This window comes from Dromaius novaehollandiae, chromosome 2 (assembly GCF_036370855.1).
Source record: "Dromaius novaehollandiae isolate bDroNov1 chromosome 2, bDroNov1.hap1, whole genome shotgun sequence".
Classification (NCBI taxonomy): domain Eukaryota; kingdom Metazoa; phylum Chordata; class Aves; order Casuariiformes; family Dromaiidae; genus Dromaius; species Dromaius novaehollandiae.
In genome coordinates this window covers 117359600-117386978 of record NC_088099.1, presented here as the reverse complement: position 1 = coordinate 117386978, position 27379 = coordinate 117359600, and the positions used below count along the sequence as shown (strand labels likewise).

The 27379-nt window shown below is 40.5% G+C and overlaps 2 protein-coding genes and 1 pseudogene across 10 annotated transcripts in view; 2 read left to right on the top strand and 1 right to left on the bottom strand.

Moving 5' to 3' along the window:
- Positions 1-17669, bottom strand: part of MYOM1 (myomesin 1) — a 112566-nt gene extending 94897 nt beyond the window's left edge. For 4 of the 8 annotated variants that reach the window (XM_026122831.2, XM_026122832.2, XM_064507248.1 and 1 more), the window contains exon 1: positions 17014-17669. The gene's annotated coding sequence lies outside the window, so the exon portion shown is untranslated. The remainder of the gene's footprint in view (positions 1-17013) is intronic. The other 4 variants (XM_026122836.2, XM_064507251.1, XM_026122834.2 and 1 more) reach the window with 3 other exon arrangements.
- On the top strand, positions 189-7230 carry LOC112997028 (myosin regulatory light chain 2, smooth muscle minor isoform). Of its 2 annotated transcripts, none has more exons than XM_026122844.2 (4): positions 189-347; positions 5010-5207; positions 5453-5614; positions 6724-7230. In XM_026122844.2, exons 2-4 carry the CDS (start codon positions 5024-5026, stop codon positions 6894-6896), a joined length of 519 nt encoding a protein of 172 aa, XP_025978629.1. In that variant the 5' UTR covers positions 189-347; positions 5010-5023; the 3' UTR covers positions 6897-7230. The 2 variants fall into 2 exon arrangements, with proteins under 2 accessions (XP_025978629.1, XP_064363323.1); XM_064507253.1 differs by lacking the exon at positions 189-347 and adding an exon at positions 3329-3467.
- Positions 17670-19660: 1991 nt separating the features above from the next.
- LOC112997029 (myosin regulatory light chain 2, smooth muscle minor isoform-like) lies at positions 19661-26470 on the top strand (annotated as a pseudogene).
- Positions 26471-27379: the final 909 nt, after the last annotated feature.

Sequence of the window (27379 nt, the reverse complement as noted above, 5' to 3'; positions counted from 1 at the left end):
GCACCAAGGCGCCACTCAGCCGGGGGGGGGGAAACAAAGGTCGAGCCTGGGACTCTGACTCGAAACTCCCAAGGCGGGGAGGGGGAAAACGAGGGAAAGCGTTAGGTGTGAAATTACTGCCCCCCCTTCCCCGGCACGGCCTGTACCGCCTCACCGCCGAGGCGACGAGCCTCGCCGTTTCTCTCCCCCCGCGTTTCGGAGCGGATGGTTTCGCCTAAGCTTTCCTTCCTGCGCGCTGGTTGGGCGGCGGCCGCTGCCGGTTTCTTGCTCTCCGGAAGCGCCGCGGTAGCTGCTGCCGCCTGTGCCTGCCCCGCGCTCCTACCGCGACTCTCTCCTGCGGCCGCCGGGTGAGGCGGGACCCCGCGCCCGGGGCGGGGGGAGAGGGTGCTGACGAGGCCCGCGCCGTCCGCAGCCGGGGGGGGCGGGGGGATGCGCCGGGAGGGGCCGCCTGCGGGGACGCGGCCGCTGTTGCGGCGGGGGCTGGAAGAGGGGGGGAAGCAGGCCGCGAGGGGACCCTGCGCCGCGGCGGGGCGCCGCCTCTCCGCGCCGGCAGGAAGCGGTGGCGGCGGAGCCGCCCGCGGCCCCGGCTGGGGCTGGCGCCTGTGAGGCCGGTAGCGCGGGCGGGCGCTCGGCCCCCGCGAGCGAGCGCCGCCCTGGGCCGGGCGCTGCCTGAGCGGGCTGCGGGCAGGGTCTCCGCTCACAGCCGTGGCGGCGCCTTCAGGCGACTTCACCGCTGAGGAGAGTGCGGAGGCGTCGCGCAGGCCGGCGGCGCCTGGCGGCAGGCGGCGGCCTCGCCCTCGGTGGGGCGGGTTCCGCTCCCGCCGCTTTCCCCGGGCGCTGTGCTGCCACCGGGGCAGCGAGCCGTGCGCAGCGGTGCAGGTTAGCGGGCTCCTGTTAGCCCAAACGCTGTAGTTAGCAGTCAGCAGGCTTTTAGCCGCGTTAAACCCTTCTTAGCCCTTTGTAGGTCGCTGTTAGAGGTGAGGAAGGACGAGTCTGAGAGCTTGTCCAGTTGGAAAAGGTGGCTTAGCAGAAGAGACTGCAGGCAAGAAGGTATATTTATGCCTTCAAATAATCTTGACTGCAAGACCATTACAGCTAATTCATAATGGTTTTCGTTCTCTAACTTGTAAACAGAGGCTTTCTTGAATCACAAGAACTGAATTTTAAAGCAGGTTTGATGATATCTCTATAAGGGTTTAAGAAAAAGTTGTTATTCAAGAATGTATTAAGATGGCTTTCGAGGCTAGGTGAGACTACATCGTTTTTGAAGTGTGATCTGCTCTTTTATGAGCTTTGTCACAGACTGCTAGAGAGTGCCCTGGTCTTCTCAGCTCTTTCTGATACCACCCACGCTGTGATGGGTGATTGATTATGCCTAATGTTGTAATTAGCTACATTAAGAGAACTTTGCATTTAGCTTTGCGCTTGACTTTTGAGTTAGATATCGTACTCTCCTTCAATCATCACAGTTTAATAAGTTTCCCAAATGATTGGCAGTGCTAAAATATTCAGTACTGCTTTGGTTTTGTTTTTTAAATTTTGAGTGATAGGCATTCACATCATTACAAAACCTGTGTTCAAAAGCTAGACTGTTTTTTAAAGCGTAACTTTTGATCACTCTAAATGGATCCTGCTTTCACCACTGTTAACAGGATGTAATGGTTCACATCTTTTGCCTGACTCAAATTTGTTGGCTGCTAGGTTTCTTCTTTGTGGGATTTATCTTCTTCCCAGAGGTGAGGAGCATGAGATGACTTTCTCTGCTTCTACAGTTTGATATTCATTGCTAGCACCTGGCTAAGCAAATGATGGGACAAGCAGTGTAGAATAACATAGCGATATTACTGCCTCTCTAGTCCAGGGCCTGCAATTTACTATGTGTTTTCTTTTTAAATATGGGGGGGGGGGGGGGGGAATCTAAAGGTTGTGTTGTCAGAAATATAGGTAAGTCTCATGGGCAAAGATCCTTACATTAGGAGTTTCTTGATCAGTTTCCAAAAGGAGGCCTAGACCATTCAGTGCATCATAGTATTAAGCAGAGACTAAATCTGCCTGTCAGGATTTGTACTATCCAGTGTGAAATACTTCCATTTTCATCAACTGAAGCTCTATTTTCAACCTCAAGTTACCCTATTTCTGCTCCAAAAGTATACTTTTCTTTTTTAGGGAAAAAAAAGACCCTCTGTATTTATCAGATGAAATCCTATTCTTATCAAGATTAATGAGTCTTGTGCTTCACTCAGATTAGGTTAATTTTCACACATTGTGTGTTTCTCTGTTTTACCCACAGACATAACACTAAGTAAAAACCCTTGAAACTTTTACATCATAAATGAATCTTTTTAGCTCACTGGATTGGTTTCCTTGGTTTTTTTTTCCCTTTAGATATTCCGGTTTGTCAACCTTTTCTTATAAAAAGGGTTCCCAGTGCTATGTATAATATTTCAGGCATAGCTGTACCAAAATCGTGCTGAAATGTGCTATAATCTTGTGAAATCTAATGTTTTTCTACAAGCAGGCTGATACTTACAGGCCTGAGTGCAAGAGTCATGCCTTCTATGTTCTGCATGGTTGTCTCCAAAGTCTTGTTTTTGAGAAACTGGGAAAATAGTAATGCAAATGTTGCTACCACTAAATTTGCATTTTCCACCTTTTCTAATATGAGATTCTGATATGGCAATCTTCTATTCAGAATTTAAAAAAAGAAAAAGTGGTGTTTTCCACAATGCATAGCTATAAGCAAGAGCACTCAGCTTTTGTTACTTCCTCTCACTTAGGATTGAATTGTACATGAGAAAATTGCAGCTAGCAGCGCTCTGGGCTTGCTGGGAGTACTGCCTTACATTGTATACAAAATAAACTTTTCAATTTACTTTGAATAGTCAATATCCTGAAAACCGTGGATTATTTCAGGGAACAATTGTTAACGGATAGGTTCGACTATATTTGGGGTAGTAGAACTTTTAATGAATGATTCAGAATTTTACAGTAACCTGTGTTTCTACTGAGGTAAGAAAAAGACTGAAATTATGCACAATTCTTGACTACAGCTTGAAAGCTAACTACTTCTGTTGTCTGCTGTCTTCACGCATATCTACATGTCAGGAATTCATATTTATTATGAGCTGTCTCAGTGTGAATTTAGTTGTCAGGAGTTCATATTTATTTGCTGAAGTGTTGTTGGAGTCCAAACATTGCAAAGAGCTTGTGGTTAGTGAATGTAATGAAGAGAACTTCAGTGTTGTTGAATGATGCACAGTTGCATTTCATAGACTATTTTTAGTTCAGGGCATAATTGTTTTACACGTCAGAAGAACGTTGTACATGAACATAAGATTTAAGTTCAGAATTAGAAGAGGAAAGCAGTAACAGTGTTTGTAGACATACTGAGAAGGACACAATTATGGACTATCCATTTATGATCCAGATGCTTGGTACAATACATTCTGTATCTGATACAAAGCAAGGTAAAATGTCTTTTGATTTTTTTTTTTAAACTTTTTGCATGTATATTGGATCGGTTGATGGCTTAAAGTAGTTACTCTGCTTTATTTTCATTCTTTTTAAAGAATGCATCAGAGTTGGTGATTTTGGTCTTTCTTTTCAGTTGTACCCCTTAAAAGCTAGCAATTGTGAGCAAACTGTCTGAGAAATGATTAGAATTGTTCTGTGACTCTATTTAGAATTGCATTTATGACCAGATAACTTAAACAGAAAAAGCTATATAGACTGAGTGGTAATATACTGTAACCTACAAAATGCTGATATTCTTGTGACTACCAGTGAAACTTAAGTATCCTGAAACATGAAGAATTTGTTGTAACTGCTTACCCTAAAATCAAGGTGGAAGGAATCTGGTTTGGGTAACGCTTGGTTTGGGCAAACTAAAGAGAGGATTATAGCAGCATGGATGGTTTTTTTTTTCTTTTTAATCAGATAAAATTAAGGCCTAGATGTATAAAGGCAGCTTTTAGAACCATTGGTAAACAAGGGCTACCTTGTTCTGGTCCAGTAGCAATAAGGAGGTCTTCATGTTTGCATTTCAGTGAGTCAGATTTTTGTATTTTTACTATCAGCAGTAGTTGAACAATAGATAATCTTCCCAGTTAAAAACAGAAACTGTTAACTTTAAAGCTTCACCTCTATTCAGATTGTCATATTAATGATAAAACATGTAAACTAGAACTTGTTTACTTCATTTGACAGCTCAAGTGAAACAGTGAAGTGAGTGTATTTGTAATACAGAAAGCTTTTAAAAGTACTCTCAAACATGTAAAAAAAAGTTCTAAAATCTAAAGATTGTTTTAAATTATGGGAAGAATTCATCAGAAAAAGAATACATATGCAAATATATTGTAATAGTTCAGGCTAACTGTGTAACAGAAAAACGCTGTAGTGTTTTGTTTTTGAACTAAGTCAGTATCCTTAGTCCAGTCCCCCCACCACCACCACCTTTTTCTTCCTTCCTCCTTGCTCATAAACCTTCGCAAAAACATTAGGCTCTCCTCAGGGTCATTCTGTGTCCTGAGACATCCTGTTCTGTTAACAGCAGCTATTCTAACAAAATGTAATTCAGAGTTGGAAATACCTCCCCTCCCCATCCAAATGTTGGTTTGACTTACTTGATTTACTTAACCACTAATTACTATGCCAGGTGAGCAGGAGGGTAGGTCAGCAGTGCCTCCTAACCTGCCACATATAGCCTCCTCTTAATTTGAGAGAGATGCAAATAAGTTCCTGAACCAGAAACAGAAGCACGGGATATGCTGCTTTTCAAATGCCTTGTGGTTCATTTTGCTTTTTAATGTAGCCCACTATTGGCCTACCATGATTTTTCTCTGAATCCTAAAAGACAATAAAGAAAATGCAAGAGAAGACTTGAAATAAGTGTGTATTTTGGGGTCTGTCTTTGTGATCCAGAATTTGATGTACCTTCATCTATTCTCCTCCTGAAAAACTGTAATCTCATTTAATAAGGCTAAATCTTAGACTTGTTTCTCTGTCTCTAGAATCGACAGCCATCATGTCTAGCAAAAGGGCTAAGACGAAGACCACCAAGAAGCGCCCTCAGCGTGCCACTTCCAATGTATTTGCAATGTTTGATCAGTCGCAGATTCAAGAATTCAAAGAGGCTTTCAACATGATTGATCAGAACAGGGACGGCTTCATTGACAAAGAAGACTTGCACGATATGCTCGCCTCCCTTGGTAGTATCTTGGGGGGAGGCTGGGCAGGGGTTCTGCTATTTATCTATCAAGCTAGCAAGTCTCTCATGCAGACATCAAAACATTTGCTAGCTCATTGCGTTAGTCTTTGTGGGAGCTGTTACCACAATTCTACATCAGCTGTGAAAAAGATTGACAAAAATCTATGAAAGATGCCACCTATATAAACACTCCATCCATCTGATCTGATCTTGAATTTTTTTAAGCTATGTCTATATTTATTGTAGGGAAGAATCCAACGGATGAATACCTAGATGCCATGATGAATGAGGCTCCAGGCCCCATAAACTTCACTATGTTCCTCACAATGTTTGGAGAGAAGTTAAATGGCACAGACCCAGAAGATGTAATCAGAAATGCTTTTGCTTGCTTTGATGAAGAAGCAACAGGTAAGTGGATAAAATAACAGTGTACATGTCTTGCTTTATTTGTAACAATAAATATTTTTATTCATAGAAGTTGTATAGAATTTAACTCTGGAAATTCTAGTTTTTGCAAGCTAAAAATTGTCGCATTTATTCGGTAACTGAAATTACTGTTTTAAACACTGCAATCCAAGAATTCTTGCACTTCCATTCTGTTTTTCAATCAGTAGGAAAGAAAACTTGTTGATCGAGAACCATGGTCTTAATTTTTTCTTAACTTGTAAAAGTTGCTCCTATGCTGACTTTTAAGGGGACTACCCATGGTCTTCAAAGCTGTGGGGCCATTATGGAGAACTTCTGTTACCAACAACCTGTGTCTATATTAAGCTGCCTTGAAAGGAAAAGAAAACTAATACAAGAAAAAGCAGATAATGAGATTACTGATCAAAGAGAGGAATCACAGGTTATAGAAGACTGCTTATTTAAATAATCCCCCAAAATGTAGTCTTTGCAGCTGGTTTGGTAAATCCAAGTTTTGTCACTGATTTAAAGATCAATTCTGAATTTTTGAAATGTTTCATACTTTATTTTGTGCACAATGTTGAACACTGTCAAGTTTAATCCATATTTTTTTTATTATTCAGTGCTTTTCATTAGGAAGGGTCAATGCAAATGAATTCCCTTTGTGTAGAATACACAGTTTCTAAAAGGCTATCAGTACTATTTGGGAATATAGGCTTCCTGTTGAAAGGAATGTCTGATCTGTGTATTCTGACAGATTTGTATGTTCTTTGAAACAACACATGCAGGTCATAAAATGACATTTGAAGTAGTGACACCATGCAAATTAGTAATGGGACTTGATTGAATGCTTTTAATTATTTTGCAATTATGGTTATATTTCACTCTTACTAAGTACAGCTGAACACTGTCACTGCTTTCTTGAATGTATATGTTGACAGCCTTGTGTGATTTATCTCTGCTGAGTAAATATTTACGTAAATAGGCCTTAATGGCTTTGTTTTCTTGTGGCAACAAAGCTTGTAGGTTTTGTTTGAGACAATTAAAAAAAGTCGTCTTGCTGTTGCATCCTATAATTTTTTTTCTTATGTCCTCTCTACGCTGCATTCTAGGGTTTATTCAAGAAGACTACCTGAGAGAGCTGCTGACAACTATGGGAGACAGGTTTACAGATGAAGAGGTAGATGAGCTCTACAGAGAGGCGCCCATTGACAAAAAGGGGAATTTCAACTACATTGAATTCACACGCATCCTTAAACATGGAGCAAAAGACAAGGATGACTGAGCAAAACTCCTGATATCTGCAGATATCTCTGCTTTTCACTTATGTTTATTTCTGAGGGTTTTTTCCTGGTAGAACTTGTTGCATGCATTTAGCTTTACAGCTTTTGCCTTTCTCAGTGTATTTATCTATTCCAGGCCATCTAGGCACATTTGCACCTGTGTAATCAGACTGGAAATGGGGAAAATATTGTGAGGAAAAGGATATGGGGACAAAGATCTGAACGTGAAAGCCCAGGAAAATAATCTCAATGTTTCTGGTTTAGCTGGATTTTTACATTTTTGTAATGAATGCCACTTTGAAATAAAGATTGCTATATAGATAAAATACCTCAAAATTTGTGAATACCTCAAATTATTTTGTGGAGAGATAAATTTCTATTATGCATTTACAAATGAAGGTATGTTAATTATATTTGATTTGCAGTTGCAAAACAAGCAGAGAAACTCATTTTCACTGTCTGATATGCTCAGTGTTACAGCTATAAAATGCTCCTAGCCATAAGTGATGGTGTCTTTAAAAGCATAGCTATAGAAATCTGCTATCTCAGTTTTTGAAGTGGAATCTGATTAGCATATGTAGTTGGACAAATGGTTGGGGAAGATTGCTACAATTGCCTAGTGGCCAGTAAAGTGCATTTAAGATCACTAAACATGTAGATATCCTGCCTAGCTTTTTCTTTTAAGATTGTTGGTGTTTAGGGATATTTTATGTCCAAGTTTACATTGCTGTTTGTTAAGTTTTTAAGCTGGTAATATGTGGGAATTGCCTCCCCCCTATTGAAGGAGAAAAATTCCTTTACATAAGCTTTCTGAGTAAAGCAATACTTGGTCAGCAAACCTACATAAAGCTTTATTGTTCTGCAGCTAATGCATCTGTGAGAAAGGGAGCAAAGTAGTTCTGAGAATTAACTTGGCAAGACTACAGGAGATGAAAGTCCCTCTTGCTTCTTAAATGACTGCACGTTTTCCTCAGCTACATGTTATTAATAAATGGGCTACTAAGCAAAGAAGGTTCATTCCTACAAAAAGCTGTACAGATACTATTGTCCTGAAAACTAAAAACAAAAGAGAAAGTTAATTCTCTTTGTCCTCAAAATGACCTTTTCTTTGCATATGTCTCACTCTTTTGGCTACTACAGGCTAGAAACATAAGGAGAATTTAATTGTTAAATACATAAGCAATGATGTCTTAAGCAGGAACCCCTACTTCCCATAACTTTAAAGGCCAAAAGGAATAGGAATTTTACTTTCACTGAAGGATTTATAGAGGCTGGGACAGCATGAAATGCCCCGGATGGAAATATAGGCAAGAGTGGTTGTCCAATTTGCTATTTAATATCACTGAAGGCTTTGGTTTCTTAATCTTGTGTTCATAGTGTGGCCATTCTTGAAGGTAATCTTGTTTTAGCTTTGCAGAGAAGTTAATTTTACAAAACATATTCAGTAGGCTTAGTTTGATTCCCTCGCCCCCTGCTTTCTTCCATTTCTAAGCTTAATTAAAGTAAGTTTTCTCCCATTCTTTTTCCAGCTCTGTATTTTTATCCACTAACTGGCACTTTCCCTCAATTTTTTTCTCCTAGACCTGGACTGTCTATATTCACTATAATACTTCAGACTGCCACATCTGCTCCTCTTTTCAAAGTATTGTTTTTAAACAATCTCTGTGCTCATACCATTGCTATGGTATAACTCCTTGGAATGTCTGCAAGATCCTAGCAATAGCATGTTTTTTTAGAAGCCAGATTACTACTCTATCAAAGCTTTCCCCTACACTGCCTTTATCACAGAGAAAACAATGTTGAGATTTAGTAAAAAATTGTATTGCATAAATATTGCTATGTAACATTAAATTGAAGAACAGTTACCCTGTCACTTCTGTTGACTAATCTTGTCACATCTGTGCAATTCAATGTCTGTGCATATGTAAGTAGCCTGCATTAAGGATGCATGTTAGAATACTATTTTTTTTCCTCTCTTCTAATGTCTAAATGGTATAAGATTCAACAGATTAGTTTTCTGTTCTGTTGAGAACACTTCTTTTCATGATCCTATTGGTCAACTGTAGATGCTAATAATTACACTGAGTAATCAGAAGCAGACAAAAACAATCCGGAATTTTTCTTGCTGAAAAGCAGGGATTTTTAAATGATATACATAATGTTTACTTGAGTTACTTAAAATAGAATCTGGTATCCTCCTTGAGATACTGTCCACTTCAAAATTTTTCTTGCTGCTGTGCTTTTCGATAGCGAGCTGCAACATGGAATGCTGCTGCTTTGTTCCTTGTCATGTTGTGCAGGTGTTACTCTGTTGGCTGCTTTTTCTGATGAGGAGGTGGGGACAGGGGATTGTGTTAGTTGTAAAGATACCTTCTCAGGAAGAGGTATGTTGCTGAGTAAGAATTTCCAAGGATGTTTGACTAATACTGACCTCCCAAGTGCAGGTTTTCCAAGTAGTCATACTGTAATGCAGGAGGCCAGTCAACTGGCAAAAGTGAGTACAAAATCCTTAACTGCTGCAAGGCTATGAACCAACACAGCCAGGAGACCAAATAAGAACATCAGATGCATTTGGTAGCTAGGCAGCTAGGAATGTGCTGACAGCTGAGGTTGTGTGCCTGGAGTGATAGGGATGCGTCATCAATAATCCACTTCCAAAAATAAAAATAACTGTGGTCATTGAAACAGTTTGAGAGTCTGATGACTTAGACTTAGCATTCTGCAGTCAAAATATTGGAACCTAATCTTCTTTCCCTCGGGGTTCATATAGAATGGTCTCCAAATTCTATGCCAGACTGAGCTTATGATGAAAAACTACTTTCATAGGCTGATGCACACATTTTATTTAACAGTCTTAAATCTATGGTGATATATCATGTCCTGTGTAGCCCTATTGAAAAATAGCAATTTACTTTACATGAACCATTTACCTTGGTCTGAGGCTACATCTGTGAAGGTCAAATTGAAGCCAAAGAGGTATTGCAGCTTTGTGAGGAAAATCCCCAGAGGATTCTGTTTGTATGAAGTGCTGCCAGCATATGCTTGCTTGGTGTTTTGGTTTTTTTTCTTCCTCCCAACTGTTGCTGGATATACTTGTAATATGCAGCATTCTGACTACTCGAGATACACCTGTTTCTGTTCTTTACTCTACATTTAAGCAAGTAAAATATCATACTGTGATCAGATAACTGAAGCATTTCACAATATTAGGCCAGCTTAATATTAGTAGATTAGCAACTTACTAATGTCACAGAGGTGGTGTATATACATACTGAAGTAAGGATCTGTTTCATTACTGATCTAAGAACTATGTTTAGATTGCATTCTTGTTTCTAGGATCAATATCCTATCTTAAGAAATAAAGCATAACACACAGGCCCCATCCTGCAACAGGACATCAGTAACAGTATGCCTCTATTCTGCCCAGTATGTTTGTCTTGAAAGCTGGCAGGTATTTGAAATCTTGTCATAACATGTTTCTCATGTCTATAGCCTTTTGTTATCAGGAATGTTACTAACGTATTATTTGATATATTCCTGTGGAGTTTCAAATGGCAATGAACAGCTCTTTTACCCTATTGAAGGCATTCAGACAATGTAAACCCAAATAACAGGTGAGTAAGAACCCAAGTACAGTCCGGAACTTTTTAGATGTTAGCAGTTAATCTGCAATTGGTATTGCGTGTGCATCCATGCTCCTATTTTGGTTTGCTAACAATTTTTCAAGCTCTTTCATTTTTAGATCTCCTCCTCCTTCAAAAAAGTGATTTGGGATGACAGTGACAATCAGTATCAGCACAGGAACACTATTATAGAAGCCAGGAATAACATAGGAAAGAAGAGAAATCGGTAAAAGCTCCTTAAAATGCAGCTTCCAAAGTTACCATGAAGTATTGAAAAGCAATACTGGAAAAAATTCCACACCGCATATATTTGTTGTGCTCTGAGCAGCAACTCTAGATCACTGCTTTCTAAACTTTTGATATACTCATTAAAAAAAAAAAAAGTGTCCTAAGATTAAATTAGGCAGTACATGGCAGATGTTCCCATTTGTCCTTGTAGTCTGTGGGCCTGTACGCATCATTGTGTTCCCTGGGACCACTCATTTCTGGTAGGAGAGAGCTCAGTTGCTAAGGGCAGACAGAGCATGTATGCTGCTGTGGCAGCACAGCCTTTGGAAATCCTTGCACTAGACCTTTAACAAAAATACTTGTATTGCAAACTTTAACAATACAGAAATAAACATTGCCAAGAAGTATTTTCAGAACATAATAGACTTTGCATTGCAGGGCTTAAGGGGTCATGTAGTTTGTATGAGTGTAGTAAATCTAGGTAAAGGTGTTTTCACATTTTCTTGGAAGCATATAATTAGAAAGAGAACAGGATATCAAAATGCCTCATGTAAAATGCTAACAACTTACTACAGCCCAACTCCTTCACCAAGCAATCATGATTCATGTCCTTAGTAAACCAGCCTTGTTCTCTGATAAAGCCTGAAAGTCAGTTACAAATACTACAACTACATGGGCTTTTTGTTTTTTTGCTTATGAACATTACAGATATTATCTCTTTATGAGTTGAAAGGCTACAAATTATTGTGAAACAGTGGCCTTCTCCAACATATTTAAATGAGCTGGTAGGAGGACTGTGAGCCCTGTCTTAGTATTTGTTAAAATATAGTTAGTTAAATCAGCGCTGACAGGAGCTGGCATCAGAGACAAGTAACTCAAGCCTCGACTTAGCATTGTATCTAACAGGCACTGTTTTTTCCTGTATAGTTTCCTTTATTATGGCCAGAATCCTTCTCTGCCTAGGTTGTGAGCTAATCATCTCCGAAGCGATGGGTTTATACTGTCAGCATGCTATCACCCCACAAGAGGCACACTGATTTTGAAATTATTCCATTAGCCAACAAAACTTTCGCAGGCATCAGCTAATAAGAAAACTGGAAACAGCATACTTTTTATGCCAAACATCTGACTAAATATGCTGTTTCTTGTTTTCTGGATATGTTTTAAAATACCATCCCAGGCCTCCAGCCAGGCATTGAGCACATTTTCTTCCTTATTTGTACATACACATCAAATAGACACAAACTCTAATTTAACTTGCAGTCTGCTTAAGTTTAGCAGAATTAATTACATGTGTGTTTGCAAGACTGGAGGCTTCAGTTCCTTCTTACAAAGAAGACCTTATCAACACTTGTTTATTTTTGCACTTCATGTATAAACACTGTGGCAGTACTTCTGTATAAACTAGTGCAAAAAGGGGGAAAAACCCACACAGATTTGGCTAAAACTATTGCAGCTTAACAGTTAGGACAGAAAACAGAGACAGATATACAGCACAAGCAGCAGTACAGTGAGTTCTTTAACACAGACAACAGGTAAGAAGGGACAAAAACCTAGCAGAAATGAACAACCCAAGAAGTACATTTCGACTTTTTTTAAAACATTTGTGTTGCTTATAAATAAGTGATTCTGGACTCAGGAATGCAAGACTGGAAAAGAGTACCTTGTTTGCTGAGTCCAGTCCCTCAATACTTCATCGACAACATTTCAGTCCCCATTCATAAAATGATCACACTGCAGTTCAAAATAACTATACTGGGGTTTTTCATTTTCTCCTGTTTTATAGCACTTCACAGAAACTGGCTTCCTTTATTTTATTTATCTTCCATTACACTTCTCTAGACTCTGTTCATTGCTCTGGCACATCATTCTCATATGATGCTCCAAAGAACTTACGTTCTCACCTTTTCCTCAGCCATACACACTGGGAACTACCAGAAAGTCAAGACCAGAGCTACTCCTCATTTATAATACAGACAGAACATTTCCTTTTTTCTATAGACCCCAGCACATTTTCCAAGAGCCTTTATTTTTCATCCCTCAGCATCAGCATTGAGGCAGGGGTTGGCTGGGAAAGCAGTAAGTTGCCATTTTTCTTCATGAGGTCTTTGGAGGAAAACATGGGATATCCAGAAGCTGGATAGAAGTCCTGCTGTGAGACCCTCTGAGACACCCAAGACAAGATACACATTTAGAAACCCTGCTTTTACCTGCAGCTTTTCAAATGCTTTCCCTTTGGATCACAACACTGAAATTATTACTGGAGAAACTCCAGAACAGTTCTGGGACACTCTCAGTACCACAAAATGAGCCACAGTAGCTCTGACTGATGCAGCAGTGCATTTACAGTAGTTTGACAGAGACAAAAGACACCAGCTGGAAATCAGGGAGGGGATGGAAAGGCAGAGGGTTGATCCCAAAAACTAGGTGAAGAGATTAACAGTCAAAATGCTTTTGTTAAATGACTGTTGTGACCTAGTTACTGCCTTAATATTTTGATTGAAATTTGCATATATTTAATGTTCATTGTGCTCTCAATACTAAACCTCTTTAATTAGCATTTGCTATTTTTGTTGAACAGTGATAATATGCTCAGAAAAATCTCTTAAGTGGTAAAACCTTCCATTCTATTGAGGTTTCATGCTTTTAAAGTTCTTATTTCAATGTGAAAATTAAAAATATGCTTTTTCTTCTAGTCTCCTTTTTTTAAGTCTTTTTTGTTTGTTTCCTACACATACACACCCTTGGTCTTAAATCTATGATGGCCAAAGGGACAAGAATAATTACATAAGCAGGACTCTTAGTCTGCTAGAGCTGATGGGATACGCAAGAGTTCTCTAGAACCAAATGTAACACTAGTGAGGTGGGCACACAATCTAGCCTTATCATTTCTTCCAATACAAAAGCTGGGGCATCAAATAAAGCTATGAATAGGTAGGTTTAAAATAAACAAAAGGAAGGTTCTTCATGCAGCACCCTTCATAAATAGCACCCTTGCAAAGAATATTGTAGATGCTAAATTTACATCAACTCAAGGATTACACACGAGGCCAGCTCCTGAAAGAAATTCTTCAAGGTTACTGAATACCACATAAGGTTCAGGGTGGCTTTCCCCCGTCACCTGTGAGCTATAGTAGAGGTTGGCAGAGGATTCAGGGATGATATCATATGCTTCCACAATTCTTGTTCTTTCCCAAGCACCTGTATATGGCCAGTGCTGTTGCACTCCCCTTTGGGATGGGCTGATACTCAGGTTAAAAGCACGAAGTGCTCCCTCCTCTTCAAAAAAGGAAAGGATGCATACAGAAATAATTCTAAGATTCAGCAAAAAAAGAAGAAGTAAGGCATGGGTGGAAGGTTGGAAGGTAAACCAAAAAAAAAAAAAAAAACCCAAACTGTTCCTGTAATGTTCATGAGGTTTACAAAGAAGCATCAAATAACACAGACTGATCCTGCTTCATTAAGCTTATCACAAATGCATAACTCAGTAGAGTTGGAGAAAAAGAAACTGAGAGAAATAAATGAAAGTAGGAAAAAGATTTACTGTAAATTGCTTAGTGTGGAAAGCAGCTGTATAGTTTATGTATGAAATAGATAATTTTGAAGGCTTCTGGACCATCCAAGAAAATTAGATCTAGGAAAACATTTCAACAGCACCAAAGTAACTGAATATTTTAGATGGACAGGATGGGAAAACTGTATACATATTGCTTAAAAAGAATGACTCCTCCTTAAACAGGACTGGCATATATGAGAAAGAAGGTGGGAGTAATAGAAGAAAAAGGTAGCAGGCAGAAGAAAACTGGAGGAGTTAAATAAGAATTTAGCATTAAAAAAATCTGGTCATGTTTGCAGAATGGTTAAATTAATTCCTGTTCTGTATTTCTTACACACAAAATTGCACAGTGCTGAGAAATAAACAACCTTTTGGCATACATTCCTCGATGTGGTAGTGCAATTGCTTTTCTCCAGCCCATAAAACAAATGCTGTATAAAAACAAAGCTCCTCACTAGGTGGCACTAATTCTTGGTACAGTACTAAGGGCTAGAATCCTTTCAACCCACAGCCTGAGAGCTCATTGGACCCAAATGCCCTTCCCAGTGCCCGGTCTGCCCATAGGAGGCTGTGAATGACAAACTCACTCTGCAGAGCAGCTGCTGAAATGCTTCATTCCTGCTTCCAGGGTCAGGACGTGGAGACTCTGGGCCGCTTTGCACCGTGTGGTGGCAAAAGGCTGGATAAACCACTGAGCACCAGAGCTACTATTTCAGCCTTGCACTTCCTAGAATGCACTTTCCTTAGGAGGCCCAAAGACCATCCTCAAGACCAGGCCTGCTATCCTATCAGATAGTAAAATGGGAGCACAGCTCTCTGCGCACAGAGGAGCCTGTGTATTCAAGAAACGGCCAGTAGCTTAATGCCCTGTACACTCAGAAACGGCCTGTAAGACATCAGGTAGGGAGATTACAGCTACTCCTGCACTCCCCTCCAGGGAGTGTATCCCCAGGGATCCACAGCTGCAGTGAGCTAAGTACTGTTCAGAGCTGAGGGCGGCTCACAGGTCTGACAGCGGCTCACAGGTCTGACAGCTCTCCAGAGTGAGGTTTAAACACCACAAAGAGAGCCCCATTCAAGTGAGAGGTCATCACAACGGATCTTCATCAGTCAGGGCTGAAGCACAAGCTAATACAACTTTTAAAAAGTCATGTTTATTTAAAAAAAAAAAAGAAGTGTCATTGAGTAAAAAATATTCTGCAAATATTATGAGGCAAAATGTATCTGATCTTGTCCCTTAACTTTCTTAAATTGTGTCACAAACACTGAAATCAAGTAAAACTAAACCATTTTAAAAAGCCCTTAACAGTTACACACATTTACATCACAGAAAATGGTCTGCATTTAACAACTGCTTCTCCTTTCATTATGATATGACAAATCAGAGGGAAAAAAAAAAAGCTTTGAAAGTAAGAGAGACAGACGAACAGACAGGCTAATCCATCAGTAGGAACTGATATCACATGGGGCAAGCAGTAACACTGTACCTATTCTCACATCCCCAGAAGTTACACACTGGGAGCAACAGACATGTTGACATGCGTTTCATGTAACATCTCTTAATGGACTGGAAAACATACGCTGTAATGCAGTACTGTATTTGCAGCACTGGTTCAATGTAAAGTAACAAATGAAAGGCTCTTCATTTAAGAAATCAAATAACTATTTTCATTATTAAACTTCAACACACAATCCAGCTGTTCAACATTATCACTGGGTACTTGAGTAACTCTATCACTATCTTGGCATTTCTACTGCTTTTCTGCCACTCACACTTTGCATATAATTATCCTGAAATTATGTACCATACCCAGTAATTACAGAGGATTTTTCCCCAACACATTTTCATGACCATGCCCTTGATCCATCAGACTTTAATAATTTTTCTCCACCGCATTTTGAGGCAAGTTTTAGAAAAGAGATGTTAAAATTCTTCAAGAAGTATTCTTAGAAGTTAATGAGGCCAAATTCTCAGCCCTCATGAAGTAACTCTTCTATTTTGGGGGTGGGGGGGGCAGTTGGCCCTTTTAGCAGCTAAAGTGTCTACCTTCTAACTTGGGACAGCAGCTTTTAGAGTGTACATTAACTTCTTTATGCAGAGTGCCTAAACTTAATCCATTTACTTCTGTAACTATAATTGGCTATTTCGGCAAGTCTGTTCATCTATTTTTTTCCTTTTCTCTCAATCATTGTATACCAAGATACCAATGTATACTGCTTGCATACCAAAGAAACTGATAAAATGTGGGGGTGGATTTAAGAGAACGATGAACTAACAGCGCAGCTTTCCCATCTGACAATATTTCAGAATCTTTTGTGTACTGAACAGCAGCTACCTGAAGCCCAACTGCTCTATGGAACTTAAACAAGCAAAATGTGAATGACGATTAAATTTAGAAAATTTTCAAAAATGCAGAAGCATTTGGGTCACAGGTAACAAGCAATTTCTAATGAAGTCATTTCATTCCCCATCCTCGGGGAAGCAGTAAAAAGAACTAGTATTCCACTTCTCTGGGAGCCTTACATTAGTAAATGAAGAAAGCAAAAAAAATGAGTGCTGTCCTTTTCACTGCATTTATCTATAACTATTACAAGCATTAACACTTGTCGATGCGGGAGCACTCACGCACGAGACCTGAAGACACAAAGCAGAACTTCACCGAGCCCTGCAGCGAAACGTGAGCAAGGCTGAACGTAAGGAAAAAAACTTACATTTCTTATTCAGGCCGTATGCTGCCAAATGATCGAGCTTCGTTTACCTCATTCCTACGACGCTACAAGCCTGCTAACTTCGCGGACACGGGCAGAGACTTCAGGGCACACCGACCGAGGCTCCGTCTTCAACACAAAAAAGCGAACAGGAACGAGAACTGGCTGAGGCGAAGAAACCCCCCCAGACCACCTTTTCTGCCTCGCGAAATCAAAGCGCGGAGGCAGAGCCCCGCCCCCCGGAGCACGGAGGTCCAGCAGCGCCGGCGGAGGGCGACGGTGCAGCCCCGGCCGGTCTGGTCCAGCCCGGCGCCCCGGAGCGGCCGTTAGCGGGCTGAACGGCACCGCCGCCGCTGCGGCACGCCGGACTGAAAGCGCCCGGCGGCGGCGCGGGTGGGGCGGCGCCTGCGGGCGCGGAGCGGCGCCGCGGCCCGTGACGACGCAAGAGCCGCGGCTGCCCGGGCCGGTGTCTCCGCACGGCAGCGGGCGGCGGCGGCGGCGGGGACACCCCTCCTCCGCCAGGGAGGCGCGGGAACTTCCCCGGGCTGCACCAATGCGCCGCTCCCGCAGGGGAGAGAGGCTGCTGCGGAGGCGGCCTGAGCCGACCGCCCCGGGGGAGCCCGCGGCTGCGATGGTCGGGGGAAGGGCTCGCTCCCGCTCCGCTCCGCCTTCCCCACCGCGCCCGCCCCCTCGCCCGCTACTCGCCACCCTCGCTGGCGGCGAGGGCGATGGTTTCTTTGGGAAGCGCCGCGCCTGCGGGAGCTGCTGCCGGGACCGCCGTTCCCCGCCTGGGTCGCACCAGGTGCCTGCGGCGGCCGCTGGGGTGAGCCTGGGTCGGCAGAGCGGGGCGGCTCCCTTCAGGCAGCCCGGGGTCCTGCCGCCGGCCGCGGGGGCTGCTCAGTGCTGGTGCTCCGCGCGCTGGGGCAGCGGGGGCTGGGAGACGGCGGGGGCCGGTGGCGGCAGGGCTGGCAGTGACCGTGGAAGAAGGCGTTCGAACCAATGACCGTTGGCCGTGACCGTTGGCGGCGGGCGCAGCTGCTGCCAGCGAGAGGCGACGCCGCCGGTACCGGCCTTTCCGCCGCTGGGGGCCGGAAAAGAAGGACATGTCGCCAGCGGCGGAGAGGCCGGCCCTGGCGCCATCGTCCGTGGCTGCTTGAGTCTCGGCCTCAACCGGCGGAGAAGCCGGGGCTGCTGGCGTGGTTTTGTTGGGACTCAACAAGCGAGGAACAAACAGGGATTCCACGCGCCCGAGAAACGCGGGGACTGCAAGAGCTTCTGGACACCCAGTGCAAGGATGGAGGCGCGCCCTTGCAACCTAGGGCAGGTGGTGGTTGCTTCAGAGGGAACGGCTTTTAAACACACCAAATATTTGGTCTGTCTGCTTTGAGGAAAAAAAAATTGTCCTCAGTGCAATTTCACGTGTCACGTGCTCGCTGGACAGCTGAATGTTATCTCCAAGCTTTATTCTCTTCATATGAATAGGCCCAGGCCAAAGCGTAGCTACCAAGCTGTTGTTGGTTTTATGAGGCGTCAGTGCATGGCTGTTGCTTTCTCTTAAGCTGACAACCTTTTGTGGTAAAACCTTGGGTGAAGGGCAGAGTGTGCAATGCCTTCCTGCAGTCCTCTTCCATCCCTCCCATATAGTGTAAAGGACACACATGCATTCTCTACCAGTTCACTTCATAAAATCTTGAAGCTTCTCAGCTTGCTCCACAGCACTGTAGAGGGAACCTCAGCAGTCTTAGTAACAGGTAAATTCAGTAATAGTGGGGATGACAAAGTGACTGAAGAGGGACATGGCAGTTTGCTGTTCAGACCCAAGCTCCAGGCTGCCTGAGTGCTACAGGTGAAGATACCTATTTTGAGCAGATGTTCCAGGGAGACAAGTAAAAGCATTGTGAGAAGGCTGCTTTGCCCTTTTGCTTAAATGAATAGGCAGCAGAAATCAGCTTTCAAGTATGCCAGACCTGTGCATTTGTGGTAAAATTAAATGAATAAATGTAAATTGAGATGAGATTGTAGGTATCAGAAGAAATACAGCTTGCACAGTTCTTTATATATATATATATATATATATATATATATATATATATATATATATAATATTAGCAAGGCAAAGACAAAAATGCATCACTATAAAAAGATAACAACCACTCACTGCTGTTAAGCATCAAGTATAGGTACTTTGGAATTTGTTCATGTGAACTGAATTGCATTACTCATTCCCTTGCTATCGAATATTGCGCACAGTTGTAGTATATCTATATATTCATATCCATACATATATACATAGTCATCCATTCTTTCACAGGCTTAACAATAGCTTTCAAAACCTCACTTTGCTCCTTTAGACTCGAGACCAGTCAGAGTTCCCTTCTTGCAGATGTATGTATCAAGAAGAAGGGTTCCCAGACAAAACTTCCTTTTAAAGCTAGAAGTTACATTTAGCATACATCTTCTAGTAACTCTTCTTTGTTAGGAGTCTGGCTGTTATTTGCTTGTATTTTCTGCTTCTCTTTCTCCCTTCTTGATTAGGGTAAAAGGTTCTGATGAGAGGAAATAGAAGAGTATTAGAAGTGTTTTCCATCTGTGAACTTCAATGGTAAACCTTAGCACAATTTTTCTTTAAGTCTTAACTCTGATTTTATTATGTTTAATGTATTTACCTCTCTCCTAGTATCCAAAAATCAACATGTCTAGCAAAAAAGCAAACACAAAGACCACCAAAAAGCGCCCTCAGCGTGCCACTTCCAGTGTATTTGCAATGTTTGATCAGTCACAGATTCAAGAATTCAAAGAGGCTTTCAACATGATTGATCAGAACAGGGACGGCTTCATTGACAAAGACGACTTGCATGATATGGTCGCCTCCCTTGGTGGTGTCCCTTTTCTGTTTACAGTCGTCAAACAAGTTAGTGCTATTATGATTGAACTAAGTTTGGGATAGCTTGTAAGAGATGTCTCAGTTTGCATTATGCTATTCACTTTTTCTTTAGTTTTAAAGCATAAATAAGAGTCAGTTTATTTGTAGGAAAGAATCCAACAGAGGAATATCTAGATGCCATGATGAATGAGGCTCCAGGCCCCATAAACTTCACTATGTTCCTCACAATGTTTGCAGTTAAATGGCACTGGTCCAGAAGATGTAACCAGAAATGCTTTTGCTTGCTTTGCTGAGGAAGCAACAGGTATGTGGGTGAAACTCAGCCACTAAGGACTTTAATATTTTTAGGTTGTTTATTTGGATTTCTAAATAGTATGGTTATGTTTTCACCTTTATAAATGAGGTATTATGCAGTAATCCTTCTAGATGGCACGTTCTACCAAGTAATCGGAATATGACTACTGCGTAAGAGTGAAAACAGTCTGGCTGTTCAGTCTGAGTACCGCCTGCTGGCATTAATATTCTTCTGTGGGCTTTGAAGAAGAGTGCTTACATGCAGGCAGTGTGTTTCTTCCTCAAAGTGCAAAATAGGGTGCATTTGCTCTAAGAAGATGAATTCAAATTGGTAATATATAGCTTTCTATGGCCTTTTAAAGGTAACCGATGTGAAATCTGCAATACAACTGAGTTTGTTCCCCCAAACCCCACAGTGGATTTGATGTGTATCTGAATTCTTTGATGTATTTAGTATTTCAAGACAGACTGGCCAGACTACATAAATTTTTTTTTCTAAACCCTTTTCTTTACTAGCTTGTGTTTTGGCTTTGATGACAAATGCCATGTGCCATGCTCTCACCCACAGTTCGGTTTGTTTTCAGGTTGCAGGAAGGGCTGTAGCCTTAATGATCTAAGGATATAAACAGGGTGGGTCTAAAAGACAGAAATGACTAATTGGACTGACAAGCACAGTGAGGGGGGAAAAAAAGAGGAAAATGCAGAGCTTGTTTTTACTTCATCAGATTTTAAAGGTTGCATCTATAATCATGACATTAGAGTTCATGCTTTTATTTATTTATTAATGAAGGCTGAGATTCTGGAGAAGTATTTAGCAAGAAGAGATGAACTCCTTAGGGCATTGTGTGGAATATCAAGGCTTTGCCATGTTAGGAACATGTAAGGCCTCTAGTTATCAAGGGTCCAGGCTACATTAGCACATGCAGAAATTATGTAGCCTCTATACTACAGACGTTATTGCACCTATACTCTTTCCTCACAGCCGTCTACTACAGTATTTCAGTCTAATCTGTGGATATGCGCTCTGAACCTTTCAGAAGATATTATTCCATTTCAAACAGCTATTTTCAGTCTGTGTGTTTTTAGCACCTTTTGCCTTTTCGAAGAGTATCCCCTTCCTGCTGGGGTGTAGGTAAACAGATTTTCTGTTGGTAAGGCCTTTCAAATGTTAACTGACTTCCTCCCTCTTGAGGGAAATGTCTTTACCATCTCCTAGAGAAGGAATTTTTGTTAGCAGGTTAATTATTTTCTCTCCACAGGTAGTCTTACTCACTGTGCTACAGGGTTTTTGTGTGCGCCAGAACAAGAGCCTGTGAATTAGGATATAAAGGATACAAAGAAAATTACTGTGCTACCAGTTCTTTTGAACAGTAACCTTCTATGTCTATTTAAATAATAAGTTACTAGTTCAAACCCCCCTATACTGATGAGATTGATTTGATTATTTTTAAACTCTCTGTGATAAATGTTTTAGTCTAGTCCTAGAATGATTTTAGCATAATGGTTCCATGGCCTCTTTTGTGTCTTATGCCATCCTCTAATTTTAATTAGGAAACAAGTTAGATATTTATGCTAAGTTTTGTTGATTTTGATTCATAATAACTAAAATTCATTCTTCATAACAATGTGTAATGTATTTGTGGAACTCATGTTGTCTGCCATTTATTCATTTTATTCTCAGACTTGATTTTTGGTCAGTTTGTTCCTTTTCAAAATGAACAAAAGCATTTCTAGCTATGTCAAACCTTTTTTTTTTTTTTTTTTTTTTTTTTTTGCCTACTTAATAATCTCCATGTGTGTGCGCATTAGGGGCTTGATTTGTAGCTCTACATTGGTGTAGTTCTTCTGAAGAGGAATAATGCAAATCAGATCCTCTTTGTGAGCATAAAGCAATTGTATTTGTTGGTTTTTACTTCCATTCCCTATATTGCCAGTCTAGTTGGGTATGTTACTTCAGCATTACTGTCACACAAATTAGTAGTGCTATGAAATTAGTATAAACGCTTATATCTGTCTGCATTTGGTATCTCTTTTGTCTATGCTCTTTGACGGCCCTGTTGTCATCTGTTTTGTGCTGTCTGCCAAAGACTGAATCTTAAATCTTGCTTCATTAGTTTGTTACTCTCTGTCTATATTGAAGTTGTGTGTGAGTTAATTTGAGGAAGGGTGGGAGTAGTAGTTGGTTTATAATTCTGTGCTGATAAAACTTTTAATGTATTCCTAGTCTGTCAACCTAGTTCAGAGTTTATATACCTATCTATTCAGACAAAAGCAATTAAATCCTTGAGGCTAAACTTGCAGCACCAAAAGCTTTGCATTCTTTGAATACTAATCCTTATGTCATCTCTCATCACTGTTTGATCTCCATAGCACTGCAGAAGGGGAAAACCTAATCTATTTAGCTGTGCTGTTCCTTTCTTGACCCACAAAGAGAGAACTGGAAAATTTGACCCGATTAAGATGGGCCTGCCTAACTGAATATTCTCCCTGTTTTTAAAGTAGAACATAGCTTTTAGCCTTCTTCATTTGGAGGCATTAATGAAGGGCTTGTCTACATTGGAAGATGATGCTGTTTTACTTAGCATATGTTGTAACATTTTTTTCCCCTTCCCCGCAGCATAGACCAACCCCATGATAATTTGTCATGCTCATTGACTGCCTTTTGGTCCCCTGATTACCTGTTATGTTTTCTCTCTCTAATGAACTCTGCTGAAGTTTTTCAGCTCCCTTTTGGAAGCAGAACTTTTTAACACATCCTAACTGAATCTACATCAGTCGTTGTGTGTATCTACTTATTATTTCCAGCTGTCCTGCATAGTTTACATATCTTATTTGGCGCAGGCATTTACCTCCTCTGTTCTGTTGTTGGTATTTCTCAAACTAGAGTTCAGTAACCACCTTTTTTCTCAAAAGAGGCAATTACTGTGCATTTTTAAGGCATGATACCTCTTATTTCAACATTAAGCAGTCTCTGCATTCTGCAGTCAACATCTACCATTTATTTTGTACATTCCTTTTTTAATCTCTAAACTTTTCTGGAATTACTTGGCAACTGGCAGTTCTGCTTGTCTATTGAAATTGAATTAACAGAACTCCTTTGGCAGTGTTGAACTCATTAATTGCTCATTTTTATATTTTTGTTAATTTTGTCTAAATTTTTGTGCTAATATTTTATAAGATAAATAACTTGATATATCCTACCTTTTTTTTCACTAGCTTCTTCATATCTAACTTTCTGCCATAAATATTCTTCTTCCCATTTGAGTTAACTTGCTCAGTCCTGTCTGAAAGTCTTTTCTGTTGTAAACTCTTTGCCTGGACACTTGCCAGCAATTCACTGTATCTATATAAACTGCCTCCAGCAACAGTATTGTGCAGCGGTGAAAAGACAGCCACTGGTTATTTAGTCCCTAGTGGAAACTAGTTTATAGAAGATGCACAAATATATCTAATTAAGTCAAGAAAATTATAATTCAGTTAAGAGAACATCTTGTATAATGAAGATCAGCAGTGACTGTATTCCTACTTCAGGAACTTGCTGTTCCACTTGGAGTTGTTTAAGATCAATATATGGAAATAGGTATTACTAGGTCACAGGATATCAGGGTTTCTTTTCAAGAAACTGTATAAAATGCATCAAACTTTCCCCCTCCCCTTTGAATTAAAGGAATTTCTTTAGAATTCAATTGAGGAATTATTTCAGGCTCGTGGTGCAAATGCTCTGCAAATATTACATGCTGTATTAGTTAACTTCATGCCTGTTGTTACTGTTTTACTGTTCATCCAATTGCTTTTGAAGACTTGCTAAGAAACAACTTCTTCCCTTTTATGATTCTCTCCCTAAATTGCATTCTAGGGTTTATTCCAGAAGATTACCTGAGAGAGCTGCTGACAACCATGGAAGACAGGTTTACAGATGAAGAGGTAGATGAGCTCTACAGAGAGGCACCAACTGACAAAAAGGGGAATTTCAACTACATTGAGTTCACACGCATCCTTAACCGTGGAGCAAAAGACAAGGATGACTGAGCAAATCTCTGGATGCTTGCAGATAGCTTTTTCTTTTCCATTCACTTTATTTCTCAGGGTTTTTTTTTTCTTTTTTCCTGTTAGAGCCTTTTGCATGCATTTTTAGCATTTCAGCTTTTCCTTCTATGGACTCTGGAGCCGCTCAGGCATCCCTGCACCTCTGTATTAAGACTGGAAATGGGCAGGGAGAGGGGACAGCTTATAGTGCTAGAGGTTTGGGGACAAATATCAATAAATGTAGAGACCCAGGTAAAAACGTCAGTGTTACTTAGCTGTATTTTTACATTTTTATGGTAATTTTTCAAATAAAATAGTTAAGTATATCATTAAACCTTTTCTTGCTATAGGTGGACTGTTCATCTAACCATATCTGTACACACTTTTGCAAGTGGATACAGTCATGATGTTACCTATTTTTGCATTAGAGAGTATACATCACTTACTGTTGTGATAGTATATAAAATAATGAGAAATTTCCATGCTTCAAATTTTAGTACATTGTAAGTTAATGATTTTTGTCCTAGACTTGCACTTTTAAAAATCCTATAGATGTAATTTAGGTGATATTTTACCATCTTAACTCCTCATTTTTTTGATACTGAGTACAATACTGATACTGCTTTTTAAAAACTTATATGGAAAATCCTAGTGTTTCCTTAAAAAAGATAATGTATATGAGCAGAGTGTGAGTGATAACCTTTTTCCAGATCTGCAGCACTGACAATATAGAAATCATTCTATTTCTTTGCTGCCATTTTTTCTTTCCTCTTCCTGTCTTTTCTCAAAGTGAAGTGAGAATGGTGCTTGAGGAAGAAGGAAGGCGTGCTGCCTCTATGCCCTTTTCTATCTGAAAATACATTATTCTTGCTTTCCAAATATGTTATTCTTGCTTCCCAAGTGAAACAATATATAATTTATTTTTAAGAGCTTCTGCCCACAATGGTGTTCTGTATGTGTGAGAAGGAGGCATTTGTTTTTAGTCCTGTTTCTCATAATTATATCCTGTAGTTCTTGTGGTATGGAATGCATAGCAGATTTGATACAATACTCTGAAGCAAGTTTGCCATAATCTGAATACTTGTAGTTCTTTTTTGTGGTCTTGAGAGAAGTGGTCATCAGTGTTGCTTCTGTCACGTCTAGGAATTGCATTCTTATCCTGTAAGAATTTAGGTTACAAAATTGGAAAATGTCATTTGGCTAAGAGTGTTTTGCTGTTTCCTGGTAGGCTGCTATTATAACAGAATTTTAAAAAAATTCCATGAGAAGACAGTGATTGTGTTAGAGATGCACTGTTCTTTCACAGATAGCCTACTAGGACTATCTCCCTCTGAGAAGGGCAATGCCATAAAAATGAGTTTACTTTCTAGCTTATCCTAGTGAAATTGTGTATGCAAAAGATGTGATGGAAATGCTATTTCCATAACATATTTGATACGTTATGGCTTATTAAGAATATTTACTATCCCAACTCCATGCACAGTGAGTGCTGTTAGGAAATCTCTTTTGGCATTATAAAACCATTAAAAAAGAGTGTGTCGGTGTGTATTTTTCTGTAGCAAATACTTTTTGTCAAAAGTCAGAACTTTCAAACCAGCAGAAATGCTGTGAAGTGCAGCTGGATTTGCCCAAAGAAGCATACTCCCCCATAGCAGAAGGTGCCTTGTGTTCCAGACTTTGCAGCAGAGCTTTCCCCATCTGCTTTTCCCAAGAGCTTTGGAAACTCTGTGTAGCTCCGAGAGTTCTGTCAGTGATACAACCACTAATACCCACTGGCTGTTAATACTTGTTCACTTGATCAGTTTTAAGTGGGTTTAGATCGTATGGTTATTAAAATGATAGCTCTTTACTGATGCTCTTGTTCACACTGATTGGTGGTACCCATAGATCCCTAAGACAAGGACACCACCGTAGAAACCTCAACACAGTTGTTAAAAATTCTTTTCCAAATATAGTTTAAAAACTAAGTGTCTTGGTAAAATTTTCTGTCCTCGGCTCAGGGCTGGGTATATAAGGGTATGTAAAATACAGTGGTACAGGACTTTCATGTAGGTTTTAAGAAACTAACTTTTGTGAAATTTGTCAGTGGTTGGTTTATTTATATCTAAAACATCATTGGCTGTACTGCTACACTTCTGATACTTTCATTTTCTTTTAATCCTGTTGTTTGAACTATGACCTGTAAATAATGTGGTGTTTAGTGTCTTACTGCATTAGGAAATAAACTGGCTGTGTTTTGTTATGGGGAGACCTTGAGCTTTTCGATACTGAATGTGATTTGTATGGAGATAAGAACTCTGGGAATCATCATCTTCTGAGAGTATGACAGAGGCATGCTCATTTTCCCAGTTATTCTTTAAAATGGGTCTTCATACCTGTAAGTAGAAGCTCTGAATCATCTTTATCTTCATCCCAAATAGCTTTAGGAAAGAATGGGGACTATTTGGACACACAAGGGGCCACAGAGTACTAAAAGGTCTAGAAGAAAAGAGGGAACAAGCAGTTCAAAAGTTTCAGAGAAGAGGTTTACTAAGAAGAAACCCAGCTGCTTCAATAATAATTTTTCTCTCAGCTGCTGCTTTTTTTGCTGAAAATACTAAAACTACATTTAGAGGAGGTAGAGACACCGAACTGGAAAAAATAACTTTTGTAGATTATCAGTTAAACAAATTTTGCCGAGTCTGGTGGAGGCAAAGTCAGCCAGTCTTTACCAGCCACCCAGCTGAGGCAGCCTCTCGCATTCCGTCTGCACCACAGGAATGTCTGCAGTATCCTCCTTGCTTCCCGTTGAAGGAAACAGGCTCGGGGCTTGAGGCCGATACTCAGAAGCATCGGTAGGTGGCATTACAGCTCCTAGCACCACTTCAGCTGAGGGGCAAACGGCTCACCATGTAATTTGTTGTTTTTTCAAGTCCCAAAGAGCTCATCTGATGCAACATAAAGAGGGAAACACGGTCTGTTCACACAGAAGCTCTGCTCCTATTGCAACAAAAACTAATGTTGTTGGGATTTTTCAAATTACAGCTTTGGTATGCACTGCATTTTGGCTCTTTCATCAAATTTATTCATTAGAGGAAAGAGTGAAAAGAGATATTGGCAAGCAGTTGTTAGAGTAATGTATGTATAAATGTACATGTGGCGTATGTTTGTAAGAGATAGGATTTC